This window comes from Melozone crissalis, unplaced genomic scaffold (assembly GCF_028551555.1).
Source record: "Melozone crissalis strain CALT ecotype California unplaced genomic scaffold, PUWL_Pcris_2 ptg000093l_1, whole genome shotgun sequence".
Classification (NCBI taxonomy): Eukaryota; Metazoa; Chordata; class Aves; order Passeriformes; family Passerellidae; genus Melozone; species Melozone crissalis.
In genome coordinates, this window is record NW_026535870.1 from 684,213 (window position 1) to 698,447 (window position 14,235).

The window sequence follows — 14,235 nt, forward strand, 5'->3', positions numbered from 1 at the left end:
AGCTGGGGCTGTTTATCCTGGAGAAGAGGAGGCTCAGGGGAGACCAGGCAGTGTCAGGGCACAGATTGGACTTGATTATCTCCAAGGTCTTTTCCAACCCTGCTGATTCTGGGATTCTCTCAAACCCTTGGAGCAGTCACAGGATGAGCCCTGGGCCTCCTCTTCAGAAGCTGCAGCAGCCCAAGTCCCTCAGCTTCTCCTCACAGCCCCAAAGCCCAGCCTGTCAGTCCTGCAGAGCCTCTGCAGCTCCTCCTCATTGCCCAGAACAGGCAGCTCCAGAGCCAGACACAGCAGCCCAGATGTGTCCCCCTGGCCTGGGGTGCCTCTGGCATGGGAGCAGCACGAGGCACTGCAGGAGCCTGCAGACAATTCCTGCAGCAGTTGTAGGATGATCCTGCTCCCCAAGGGACGTTCCCATGGGGCCAAGTCAGGAACTGCAATGGGGAGTGGGGCCAGACAGGAAAGGGCAAAGAAGGATGGGATGTTTGCAGGGGAAGGAACAGGGATGGGCAAGAGCAAGAAATTTATATCGGGGAAAGAGTAAAGAAAGCAAAGGTGAAGCAAAGGAAATGCTCAGGGCAGTTTGGGGGTGGCTGCCAGGCAGCCCTGGCTCTGCGCAACATTGTCTGCAGTGGGACAGGAAACTCCCAGCTGATGGGAACAAAGTTTCTGGCTGACTGCAGAGGCCAGGACAAAGCTCAGTGGTTTCCCTGGTGTCCCCCAGCCCTTGCTGGCCCCAGGGGCTGATGGCATTTGTGCTCCCTCAGGTTCATGTCCCCACACCAACAGCATGGGGGTGCTCCCCCTGCTGTGTGCAATGCAAACAGGGGCTGCTGAGCCAGTGCTGCCGTGTCTGTGCCTGCAAGGATGGGGCACCTGTGTGAGCTGGGGGAGAGGCCAGGGCTGCAGAGGGGGGATGTTGTGGGCAGCTCCATGAGGATGCTCTGGGACGCTGCCCTGGGCTGTGCAGCGCACTGGGGATGGATCAGCTCCTGCTCTGCTGCTCCTTTCTGTCTCCCCCAGGGCCCTTGCAGAGCCCCAGCCATGCTGTTTGTGCCCAGCCTGCCCACGGCCAGCCTGGGGCTGCTCACAGGGCTTTTCGTGCTGAGCATTGGCCTGGGTGTGTTCTTGAGAGAGCCTGGGCAAGGAGCCTGGAGCCCCCAGGGCCTGGCCTGAGGCGTCAGCGCTGCCCCAGCAGAGCCCATGGCCTGTCCCTGCTGCAGCCCCGGCACTGCCACCCCCAGGGCTGTGTCCAGCCCTGGGAGCACTCAGGCCCTGCAGCAACACCAGGGCCACCAGGGCAGTGGGGCAGGGCCATGGCAGCAGCACTGGCAACACCAAGTGCTGCTGCTGCTGGGCACAGCTGCTGGGCCAGCCCTGATCTGCCCCCAGCTCTGCACACAGACATTGCTGCTGCAGCTCCAGAGAAGAGAACAGAAGGGCATCTCTGGTGAAAACTTTGCTGCAAGATCCTTTAGTTCCTTCACATACACCAAGAGTGCAGCCCCTCATTGACACAGTCTGTGGTGACAGGGAAGGTGGAGAGAAAGAAAATGAGAAATGACACAAACAATGGATTTTCATTGTGTAAATATTTTTAAATTAAAACAAAAAAAGAAAGATAAACCACAACCAAACAAACAAGAAGTATCAAAGATGACTTTTATTACAAGTGATTTGCAGAAATTGGCCAGCAGTTTAATGTGGAGAGCCTGGTTCAAGCATGGCTTAAAGAAAGAGGCCATGAAGGTATACAGCTGATGGAAAAGTAAAAGGTAGCTGTAAAGCAGCATTTCCCAGGCTTGATTCTGTAAATAATTAGGTTTTCAAGCACATTTTTATAAACAATAAGATTCTCAGACAGTCTTCTCATAACAGGCAAACATTCTGTCCTTGGCTGCTCTGGGAACAGATAGCTGCTCTGGGAACAGATATGAAGGTTTTGAGAACTTTTCATATCACGGTGAGAACACTGATCCTGGTTTCAATAAACAAACCACAGGTATTGTAAACAAAAGGAGGGTTGGAGTTTTCTCTGTAGCCTATCGTGAGCTTGAATTTTGCAATATGCATGAAGTCAATTAACATTGTTATAAAAGGTGGCTGATTTGATCAATAAATCGGAGTCGATGCTCATCAATCGGATGGTCATCTCCCTTCACTTCAATAGTTTAATGTTCCTGAAACCATCCTGTCATCAGTCTCCACACTGCAGCCTTGAGCTGCTGGTTCCTGAGGCTGTAGATGAGGGGGTTCAGGACTGGAGGCACCACTGAGTACAGAACAGATAGTGCCAGATCCAGGAATGGGGAGGACACAGAACGGGGCTTCAGGTAGTAAAACACAGCAGTGCTTATGAACAGAGAGACGACTCCCAGGTGAGGGAGGCTGGTGGAAAAGGCTTTGTGCCGTCCCTGCTCAGAGGGGATCCTCAGCACAGCCCTGAAGATCTGCACATAGGAGAAAACAATGAAGACAAAACAACCAAGTGCTAAAGAGATGGAAAACACAATAACCCTAAGTTCCCTGAGGTAGGAATTAAAGCAGGAGAGCTTGAGGATCTGGGGGATTTCACAGAAAAACTGGCCCAGGGTATTGCCATGGCACAGGGGCAGGGAAAATGTATTGGCTGTGTGCAGCAGTGAATAAAGAAAGGCACTGGCCCAGGCAGCTGCTGCCATGTGGGCACAAGCTCTGCTGCCCAGGAGGGTCCCGTAGTGCAGGGGTTTGCAGATGGACACGTAGCGGTCGTAGCACATGATAGTCAGGAGGGAAAATTCTGCTGAAATGAAGAACAGAAAGAAAAAGAGCTGTGCAGCACATCCAGTGTAGGAGATGTTCCTGGTGCTCCAGAGGGAATTGTGCATGGCTTTGGGGACAGTGGTGCAGATGGAGCCCAGGTCGCTGAGGGCCAGGTTGAGCAGGAAGAAGAACATGGGTGTGTGCAGGTGGTGGCCGCAGGCTACGGCGCTGATGATGAGGCCGTTGCCCAGGAGGGCAGCCAGGGAGATGCCCAGCAAGAGGCAGAAGTGCAGGAGCTGCAGCTGCTGCGTGTCTGCCAATGCCAGCAGGAGGAAGTGCCTGATGGAGCTGCTGTTGGACATATGCTGTGTCTTGGCATGAGGATCTGTAGAAAAAGTAATCATGGAATAGCTGGGTTTGGAAAGGACTTTAAATATCCCAGCACAGCTTGGGGCACTTTCCCCCCTCTGCCTGCCCAGGGCTCTGCTGCCTGGAGCTGTCCCTGCCAGCAGCTGCTTCCCTGTGCCCAGGGCTGGGGCCTGCAAGTGCTGCCAGAGCCCAGCCCAGCCCTGGGGGCTCAGCTCTGCCCCGCAGACCCCTCCCAGCTCTGGCACTGCCCAGGGGAGCTCTGGATCTGCAGGGTCTGATGGCAACGTCAGAGCAACCCTGAGGAGGCTGCAAAAGGGACATTGATGCTGCCTGTGATGGGCCCTGTGCTGATTTATGTCACTCCCTGTCGGATTTTCAGCTGTTTAGATGGTCTGGAAAGGCCCGGGATGGCCTTGGGCAGCCCGCGCTCCAAAGGACGAGAAGGGACTTCAGATCTTTTCTCGGTCTCGGTGTTTATTAATTGCTTATCTAAACGATTTTCTCTTGGCCTGACAGAGTTCTGCTCAGCAGTCAGCCATGGGCACACACACTGAGAGTCCCCGGGGCGGCCACTTATCTTTATACTCGGAGTTACATATATAATATTTATCATTTTTCTCCAATACCCTCTACCCTTATTAACCAGTGCACTTTTGGTAAGGACCAATCCCAAAGTGCCAACATCACCACAGAAGATGGAGGCCAAGAAGAAGAAGAAGAAGGAGAAGGACACGCCCCAATTCCTCCATCTTACTTCTTTAGACCCCCCTGTACAGAAATCTTAAACCCTGTATCTCACACTCCAATTAACTTATCCCTTCACCATTCACCCCGGTGAAATCCTCCTATCCTCATACTGATGTCGTCTCCCGTGTGGGATCAAAGTCTAACCACCAGACATTTCTGGCAACATTCCAGGACTCCCAAGCCCCCCAGGGGTGGTCTTGGTCACCCTGCACCTCAGTCCTGAGAGGCTGAGATCCCACAACTCCCTGGTTTATCCAGATCTTAGACAACACTTTTTTTTGTCCACCTGAACTGAGAAATGAAAATATATCTCCAGTTTCCCATCCTGGCAACCCAGAGCAATAGATTATTAAAGCAGGATTTTCCCTTTTATGCAGCCCCTGCCTTCCTGCGCTCCATGTATAATCTACGTGGAAATGTTCTGCAGTCAAATGCCATGCTGAGAGCAGTCCTGAACAATGCAGCATCCTCACCTCACAAGGAGAACACTTCCAAGCCTTACCAGTTGTCTCCTCCCACCCACATCTTGTCCCCCAGTGCTGGGAGCAGCTGCCAGGGCTGGCTGAGAGCTGTCCCTGGCAGGCAGCAGAGTCCCTGCCCCAGCACAGCGCCCTGGGCTGCAGGACCCTGCTCTGCAGGACAGCCCTGGGCACCCCTGGCTGCTCTGCACAAGAGACAATCAGAGAATGTACTCACAGAGTCTGTAGGCATTGGGATGTTCCAGCTTCAGGAGATCACTCCAGGAGATGCAGCTGCATTGTCCTGCAGCCCGAGGTTCCTGTGCCAAGGAAGTGATTCTGCCCCAGGCACTTCTCAGCACCTTCCCAGCCCTGACTGATTGAAGCTCTTTGCGCCTCTGTGCTGTGCCTGGGGTGGCTGCAGGCAGTGCCCCAGCCCTGCTGGGCTGGCAGAAGAGCTGCTCATCAAGAGAAATGTGCTTTTGAAGCTCTTCTTGGTTACCAGGAGCTACCTCTGTGCCAGGAGCCCAGCCCAGCTCAGCAGCACAGACACAGCACAGGGACTTTAATGAGCCTCTGGGGCTTTGTGCTCAGGCCCTGAACATCAGTCCCTGAGAGGCAGCTGAAGAAACCTCTCCAGAACCCCAAGTCAGAATCCCACTCCAAAGTTTCTTGGACTTTTAATGGGTCCCACCGAGGTTCATGACTGAGAATGTGTCCCCAGGCCCCAGGCAGAGCAGAGAACTGGAGGCAGTGATGACAGGTGAGGACAAAGAGAAGCCATGTCTTGGTGCCCTGGGGCACAGCAGGGTCTGTGCCACCCAGGGCTGGGAGGAGACACCTTGTCCTGAGGCCGTCGGGCCTCCTGGCACAGCCCCAGCCAGGCTGGGCACTGTCAGCCCCTTGTTCTGCCTTCAGCATCCCCCCCTAGCCCACATCCCAGTGGCCTCAAGGATCTGCTGGAAGGAGTCCCTGGGGAGCCTTGCTCAGCAATGGCCCTGGGGGCTCTTTAATGCTCACAGAGTTTTTCAAAGGACTTTGGGTTTGGCTTTTGCCTTGGAGTCTCTGAGAGGTTTGTGCAATCATCGCCTCCAATTATCTGCTGTAATGAGTCTCTGGAGAGGCTTTGTCAGTAACACTCAGTGGGGCTCATTAAAACTTCAGGGTACTTTAGTTATTTTACGGTACTTGGTGTTTCCCTTTTGATACAGACTCTGTGAGAAGTTTGTGCAATCATGGCCCCAATTATCTGCTTTAACGAGTCCTTGGAGAGGTTTGTACTGACACTCAGTGGTGCCTATTAATACTTTGAAGTACTCAAGGTTTTTAAAGTATTTGGATTTTCCTTTCCACACTGAATCTCTTAGAAGTTTTTGTGCCATCCTGGCCTCCAGTTCTGTCCTCCAAGGAGTCCATGAGGAGCCAGTGTAGGGGATGGACCTCAGTGGGACCCATCCATGCTTTGAGACACTTTGGGGTTTTCTTCTAACTTTGACTCCTGGAAAGGTTTGTGTAATCTCCTCTCAGGCCCTGAGATTCCAGGGCTCAGCTCCAAATGCACCGTGTGGCTCATTAGGATCAAACAAGTCCTGAAAAACCATGGTTCTGCCTTGATTTCCCTCTGCTCTAGTGCAGTTCATCAGAAATATTTCAGTAGTGGTTTTCATTCACCAATTTGAGATTTCTTGGAGAATGCAGCAATTATTGTAGTGGGTTCAGTATTGGGTAATTACCAGTGCACTCAGTAGAATACACTTACTCATTTCCTCTTGTGTGATAAGGTTAGGAGAACAGCAAAGCAGGCTCAAAACTTTAAGAGGGCATGAGGAAAAGTTCATCAATAGCAACTAAAAGAAAGAGTAAGAAGAACAAAACTTTCAGAACACTTCTCCTCTCCCTGCAACCTTTTCTTTCTTACTGACAATATAGAGAGACAAACCTAGAATTTTCAGTCAGTTTACCCCAACTGGAATAGTCTTTCTTGAGCTCACTTAGGGAGAGAAGTCTCTCTTTCATGCTATGGAGACTTCTCCAGAAGAAACAATTCTCTTGTGGCTCTCAATTTCCATGAATAGCAACTGCCCAGAAAAATCTGCAATTGTGACATCCCTCCCAGTTTTTCAAAGCTCTTTTACAGATGTGTTTATGGGCCATGTCAACCTATGGGGCATTAGTTTAAAGATGAGCTGTTTAAGAGCAAAGGTTTTCCTCATCTATTTCTGAAATCATCTTCATCTCTGAGAACAGAGATCTTTTTCTTCTCCCTGTGAAGGCACGGGATCTCATCACTCTTCCCTTTTTCAATGTTCTAACTTCTCACAGGATCACAGCTACTTCAACATTTGCTTACTTTAGCATGGAGGCCTTTGCTGAACAAGTCAAGTCTCCATAATTTTCAATGCGATACAGGGAAAAACAGAGTCTGGTGTATCAGTTACATCCTTCTCCATAGCTTTACAAGAGGATTTCAGCCCCAAGATCAGGACATCTCCTCATCCCTCCCATCTGGGACTCGACTTCCTCTTCATGACCTTGGTGTCTTCCTGTTGCTCCTGTATGTGCTTGCACTTTGTTCTTTTCTCTCACTTGAGGGAGGATGGAAGCACTGAAAGAGGTAATATCTCACCCGGGGCCTGCAGATGGTTCCGAGACCCCGGCCGGGCTCGGTGCTTGCAGCCAGACCTGCTCCCCGTTCCCTTGGTTCCATAGGGCCCCATAGTGTCCCAATGGTCCCTTGCTTCCATGAGGACCTGAGGTGTCATAATGCCCCTTTGGTGACACAAGGCCCTGAAGGGTCACAATGGTCTTCATGGTTCCATCAGGCCCCACAGAGTCATAATGGTCTCTGTGCTCCATGCCTGCTATGTCACCATGGCCCCTTGGTTTCATGGGCTCCAGTGGTGCCACAATGATCCCCTTGGTTCCATGAGGTTCCCACAGTGTCCCAGGGATCTTAATGGGAAGGAAAGAACCCAGCCCCAGTGTTGCAGGGGCAGTCACCAGAGGCCAAGGCCAGCCAGATTTGATGGTACTGACAGATTTTACCTGGGAGCAACCCTTGGATATACATAATTTTTTAGGTGGAATCCCAATTTCAGACATGGACACCTGGAGGAGAAGGACAGTTCTTTTACATAGGAAGGAAAGCACGGAACACCGGTATTTGAGGGGCAGACGAAAGCTGGTCATCAGAGGCCTAAGTCAGCCAGACCTCTCTGTTCTAGTTGCTTTTGTATGAAAGTAACCCTTGGATATAGGGAATTTGGGAGGTGGAATCCCAATTTTGACCATTTCTTTGTAGATAAGAACGACAGTTCTTTTTCATAGGAAGGAAAGCACAGAGCCCAAGTGTTTCAAAGGCAGATGAGGAGACAGGTGGCTCCTGTCCTGGCTCCCAAGCCAGCCAGACCGGATTGTCATGGCAGCTTTTGTCATGGAGGAGTCCTTGGATATATGAAATTTCAGAAGAGAAATCTCAATTTTGACCTTGGACTCCTTGACAAGAAGGATGGTTCTTTTCCATAGGAAGGAAAGCATCAAGCCACAGTGTTTCGAGGCAGGTGAGGGACAGCTCCCTAGCGGCAAGGGCAGCTAGACCTCCCTGGCTTTCATTTGGGAGCAATCCTTGGATGTACGGAGTTTTGGAGGTAGAATTCCAGGTTTGGCTATGGGCACCGGGTCAGGATGGATGGTTTTTACCAGTAGGAAAGAAAAATGCCAAGTCTAATTGTTTTGGAAGAAGATGAGAGGTGGCCACCCTTAGGCCAACACAGCCAGACCTCTCTGTCCTGCCACCTTTCATCTAGGGACTCTCCTTGGACATAGGGCATTTTGAAGGTGGAATATCATATTTGGCTGTGGGTACCTGGACAGGAAGACAAGTCCTTTCCATTAGGAAGGAAATCACAGAGCCCCAGTGTTTCAGAGGCAGATGAGTGCCAGCCCTCAGGAAGCCAAGGTCAGCCACACTTGTCAGTCCTGGCAGCTTTGTCTGGGAGCTATCCTTGGATATAGGGAATTCTGGAGGCAGATGCCAAATTTTGGCCATAAGCGACTGGTCAAGATGGATGTTTTTTCCCATAAGAAAGAAAAGCACATGGTCCCAGTGTTTCAAAGGCAGATGAGAGGTGGCCCTGGGTGGCCAAGGCAGCCAGATCTGTCTGTCCTGGCAGATTTCATCTGAGAACAATCTGTGCATATAAGGAAAATTGGAGAAGGAATCCCAGTTTTGGCCATGGGCCCCTGCAGGAAAAGGACAGTTCTCTCCCATAAGATCGAAAGCCCAGAGCCCCAGTGCTTCAGGGGCAGATGAGAAGCAGCCCTCAACATGCCAAGGTGAGCTGGACCTGTCAGGTGGTCCCCAGGAGGCCCAGCTAGCCAGACCTGTTCCGTGTTCCCTTGGTTTAATGGGACCCCACAGTGTCAAAATGGTCTCCTTGGGTCCATGAGGCCCCGGAGTGTCACAGTGTTCCCCTTGCTTCTGCAGTGCCACAATGGCCCCGTGCTTCCATGAGGCCTTGCAATGTCACAATGGCTTCGTGGTTCCACAAAGCCCTGATGTGTCACAATGGCCCGTAGGCTCCATGCGCCCTCGCTGTGTCACAGTGGCTCCTCTGTGACAGTCCCGGCTGCACAAGGTCACCATGGACCCTTGGTTCCTTGGGACCCCCGAGTTTCACAATGGTCTCCTTGATTCCATGATGCAGCACAGTGTCACAATGGCCCCTTGGTTCCAGTGGGTCCCAAAGTGTCATAATGGTCTCCATGGTTCCATGAGGCCCCATAATGTCACAATGGACTTTTGGTTCCATGAGCTTTCCTACTGCCAACAACAGTCTCCTTGGTTCCACAGTGTCACAATGGACCTTTGGTTCCATGAGGCTCAGTAGCGTAACATGGATGCCTTGATTCCATAAGGTTGTGCAGTGTCACAGTGATCTCCTTGATTCTGCAGTCCTGCTGTGGCTGCTGTGTAACAATGGACCTGTGGTACCATGAGGGTCCATAGTGTCAACATGGTCCCTTTGGTTCCACAAGGCCTTGCTGTGCCACAATGGACCCTAGGTTCCCCGCAGCGTCTGGGCAGCCACAGACCCTCACAGACCCTTATGTCTCCTAAGCGTCCCTCACAGCCCCTCATGGCCCCCATGGCCCCTCACAGCCTCAGGCCTGGGGCTCCTCCCAAAGGAGAAGGGGGCGGGCCCTGCTTGTTCTCCTTTTATTTCTGTCCCTTCCCAGCCATGAGTAAAGACGGCTTGAAATGGAGCCTTTCCCCAGCGTTTCCCTCGGGGTTAACTGCGGGCTGAAGCTCTGTGCTGGCGCTGGCCCCAGCGCCACCATCCCTGCAGCCGCCAGGCCTTTGCTGTCCCCCCGTGTCCGTTCCCTGTCCCCGAGTCCCGCCCGGCTCTGGCAGCAGCAGCAGCCGCAGCGCAGGGGGCGCCGGCCCGGCCCAGCCGGGGCTCCCGGCCAGGAGCAGCAGCAGCGCCGGCCCCTTCCCGCCTGCTCCTGCCTCGGCTCCCAAGGGCTTTTTCCAGCTCAATTCTGGAGCAGGGCAGCCAGCACCCACACACAGCCCTGACTTCTCAGGGCCTGCCTGTGCTGCCCTGAGCCAGCCCTCAGAGGAAGAAAGGATCGGGTTCCAGAGCTGTTTACAGCACTGTTTTACTCACCCTGAGCTGACAGTAGGAGGCTGCTGGTGCCTTTGCCTTGGGAATTGCAGATTATGGCAGCTCTTGGCCCTCTTCTGCTTGCCACCTGAATTTTATCTATAAAAATGCAAGTGCCTCTTTCAGTTGGTTATACCCACGGTGCTTTCATGACAGTGAAGTCAGTATTTTTGTCTCGGACATAAAGATCAGCAGATACTGGAATGCCCTCCAGCCTCTGAGCACTAAGGCGAGGGGAATTAAAGCCACACAGAGCACGTTTGCAGTGCTTAAACACAGCCCTGTTGCTGAAGCTCTTGAAATAGAATATACTGACAGAGGCCACCACAGAAATTGCCTCCATAGTGGGGAATTAAATTAAAAAATCCACCAGGAGAAGCAGAAACCAGAACTTCTCGACTCGCTTCATTGCCCCTTCCCAGCAGCAGGAAACGCAGATGCCCAGAGGTGTTTTGCACTGCTGCTGCCCCCAGTTTGAGCCCAGGCTCTGCCCAGTCCCAGCGGGAACCTGAGCCCAGCCCAGGGAGCTCAGCACACGCGGGGCCAGGCCCAGAGCCCGGGCACGGCCGCCCATTGCGGGGCAGCGGCGCAGACGGAATGTCCTGCGGCCCAAACCTCCTGCTCCTGCCACACAGCGCCAGCGCTCTCCCCCTCCTCCTCCTCTCCCAGCACGGCACAAATTCCAGTTCGGAGGAGGCTTCCCCAGAGAGGGCTCCATCTCCTGTTCCAGCCTGAGTGTCCCTGCAGAGGAACAGGGCGTCTTTCAGGCACTTTCACAAGCTCAGGCTTCTCCCTTCATGGCAAATCTGGGATGCAAATGGCCTTGCTAAGAAAGACAAAAGCCAAAATGGATTAGTAGTTATTAGAAAAAAATCACCCCTCTTCCAGGCAAGGTTCACCAAGTCATTCTCTGCATTTCTCCTTTTCAGATTCTTTTAGTCAGTTACTCTGGGAGGTCCAGCTTGTTCTGGTGCTTCTCATGAACTGATTTTGCTCTTGATTTATGCACCAAGGCACCAGATGTGGAATCGTCCCCACTGAACTCAGAAACAAGCTCCCTCTGTCAGACCATTTTCACATTCCAGATCATTATCAAGGTGTCCACTGACAGGTTGGAATGATTATCACACAACTCTCCACTTGTGGCTGCAGGTTCTGGAAATTCTTTCTCTGCATTCAGCCAGGCTTGTATTACCTAACAATTCCTGGTACCATCTCCTGTTTCCTTAGCCTGGAACAGTAACAATATAAAACCTTACCCACGGCACAACTGCCCGATCTACCAGGAAAAGAAAGGACAAGTTTTCAAGTCCTCAAAACCTTTGTCCTGCTTTGCTGCAAGAGTCCTGCTGCATGCACAGTGTGGAAAGCCAAGAGAAGCTGCACGTGGTGGCACATCTTGTGACAGGAGTTCGACCTCAGTCTCCAGGAAAGGTTTTTGAAAAGAGCAGACAGGATTACAGAGAAGATTCCTGGAAAACTGAAACAGCTTTCCAGAACTGAAATGAAAATGGTAAGGAATCATCTGAAATATTTTCCTCAATTTATTTCTATGCTCCCCTTTTCCATCTTACACTATTTCTCCATGCCATTAATTCAAAATGCATCCCACCTCTACGATTGATGACTTGGCGAGTTTTAGGCACTCTAAAATACCATGAGCTGCACACAGTTTGCCTTCCCCTGTTTTTGCTGGAAAGCAGCAGTGGAGCCATCAGTGCAGTGCTTGGGTCAGGCACGACTCCTGCAGGCAGGGAATGTGCCCCGGCAGTGTGTGACCCTCAGCAGGGACAATGCTCAGCAATGCTGCAGGCAGGGAATGTGCCCGGCAGTGTGCCAGAAGCCAGCAGCGCTGGGTGCAGGGAGCCCAGGGAGGGCACAGAAACGCTGGGTGAGAAATGCTGGGGCACAGCGAGATGGGCGAGTGCAGCCAGCCAGGGCAGAGGAGCAGCATGCACAGGGGGCACAGCCTGCAGGACAGATGGCCAAGGGGAGAAAACAACAAACTTCTCAGGAGGGTGGAGAACAAACGTTTAGTTGCAAACTTCAGACAATGAGGTATTTGGGAAATCTGAAAAAGCATTGAATTACAGTAAAGCACTTGACAAAGCACTGACTGAGCAAACTCTAACCTGTCCAACTTCAAGTTATGCAGATTTTGAGAAGATGAAGTCAGGACAAGAGAGAGAGGGAGAGAGATATCCACAGTCAGTCTTGGGTCTCAGATGCTGTGAGCTCCAGGGCCGTGGGATGTGTCAGTGTCACACCCATGTCACAGCCAGACCTGCTCTGGTCCCTCTCTCAGGTGGGGTTTTCGGGGTGCCAGGGGCTTGGCAGCCACTTTGGGGCTGCACCAGAGGCTGCAGTGGCTGGGGTGGGGCAGTGACCACCCCACCTATGCACAACTCTCCCTGCCCCCAAACACACACTGGAGATGTCTGGGGCCGTTCATCATTTCTCTGCTCTCCAGCACCGAGGCAAGGGACTCTGGCTACAGCTCTGAGCTCGTGCCCAAGGCAACCTCCCCTGGCAATGGGGCTCCATGGAGCTGCTCTCAGGAAAACCCCCGAAAGCTGGGGAGTGCCCCAAAACTGCCTCAGAAACATGAGAGACCTCAAAATGTTTTCAGGAATGTGGATTATTCAAAAACTCAGTAATGGGCTCTCCCTCCCTTCATCATCCCCAAACTCTGGCTGTCTGATTCCAGACCCCAGCCCACCTCCCCAATCCCAACCTCAACCCATCCCACCCCTCCTGGACATCAACGCCCCCTTCCCAAGCCATACTTCCACCATTTCCCACCTCTCAAACCCCATCCAACCCATCCTGCCCCACCCAACGCCCATCTTACCCCTCCTGATTTGAAGCCCACTTCACCCAATCCCCTTCCAACCCTATTCTACTCTGAGGGGCTCAGTAACTGAGTAATTTTGGGGTGGGATTGCGGAGGTTTCTGTGGCATTGAGCGGTTTTGAGCTGACAAATATATCCCTCTCGTCTTTTGCCAAGAAATAAAGACAATCAAACCAAATAACCCCCAACCCCTCCCCATATCCTCCCAGATATCTCCTGCAATCCAAGATTCCCCCAAAACACAAGTAAAATGTGGGGCTTTAGATGCCACTGATGAATTTGTTGATTTTTAGCCCAATTTCCTCTGTTTTAAAGGGAGAGAGATAAATCAAAAGATAAAGAGAGGCAAAATAAAAGGAACACCAGCCATTTCCCACTGTGTATCAAAGGAAATGTGAGTCACCAGGGCTCTGACCAATGTGACCCCATGTGGGTTCTCTGATGGGGATGAAGCTGGAGCAGTGCATGAAGCTCCTCCTGCAGTTGGGGCACTCACAGGGCTGCCCTTACCGGTGCGTCCCTTGGTGTTGGGTAAAGAACGAGCGGTCTGAGAAACTCTTCCCACACTGGGGACACTCGTAGGGCCTCTCTCCAGTGTCGATGCGCCGGTGGGTGACGAGGGTGGAGTTGTGCCTGAAGCCCATCCCGCAGTCAGGGCAGCAGAAGGGCCTCTCCTCGGTGTGAATTCGTTTAGTTACAAGGAGATGGGAGCTGGTCTGAAACCTCTTCTGACACTGGGGACACTCGTAGGGCCTCTCCCCGGTGTGGAACCTCTGGTGGACAACTAGGTCAGACGTGTGGCTGAAGCTCATCCCATATTCCAAGCACTCGAAGGGCCGTTCCCCAGTGTGGATCCTCTGGTGACAGATCAGGTTGAATCTCTTCCTGAAGCTCTTCCCACACTCCAAGCACTCATAGGGCCTCTCACTGTCATGAAGCTGCTCATGGACCACCAGCTCTAAGCTCTGGCTGGATCTCCGGCTGCCTTCCTGTCTCGGGGTGGGTCTTTCCTCCTCAGAGCACCCCGGGCTTGATTTGGAGCCCCTACTCCTGAGGGATCTCCTGGGCTTTTCCTCCCTGTTGGATTCCTGCACCGTGAAGCTGCGCAAGATGGCATCTTCCACCATGTTCTGCTGTGGGGATTTGTCTTCCATGGTCTCCATCCTCAGCTCCTTCTCTGGGGGAGGAAGGACAAGGAGAGGATGGGATTTGCCTCTGCGCCAGAGGGAAGGGGAAGGAGATCCCCCCAGTGCATCCCCGGCAGGACAGCGTTGGCACCAGGGTTGTCCTGCAGCCAGGGGCCGTGCTGGGCTGGCAGATGGAGCTGGAGAGAGGGGGAAAGGGACACTGACTTCCTCCTCACCTGCCGGGGTATCCCAGGGCTCCTTCCTCTTCCTCGC

The 14,235-nt window shown here is 52.6% G+C and overlaps 1 protein-coding gene across 1 annotated transcript; it reads right to left on the reverse strand.

The window, feature by feature from the left end:
• Positions 1-2,171: 2,171 nt before the first annotated feature.
• LOC128947291 (olfactory receptor 14C36-like) lies at positions 2,172-3,119 on the reverse strand. Its single transcript, XM_054291549.1, has one exon. It carries the CDS (start codon positions 3,102-3,104, stop codon positions 2,172-2,174), a length of 933 nt encoding a protein of 310 aa, XP_054147524.1. The 5' UTR covers positions 3,105-3,119.
• Between the last annotated feature and the right edge of the window lie 11,116 nt (positions 3,120-14,235).

Coding starts and splice junctions, on each gene's coding strand:
- LOC128947291 (XM_054291549.1), bottom strand. CDS start 3,104: ATGTCCAACAGCAGCTCCATCAGGCACTTCCTCCTGCTGGCATTGGCA.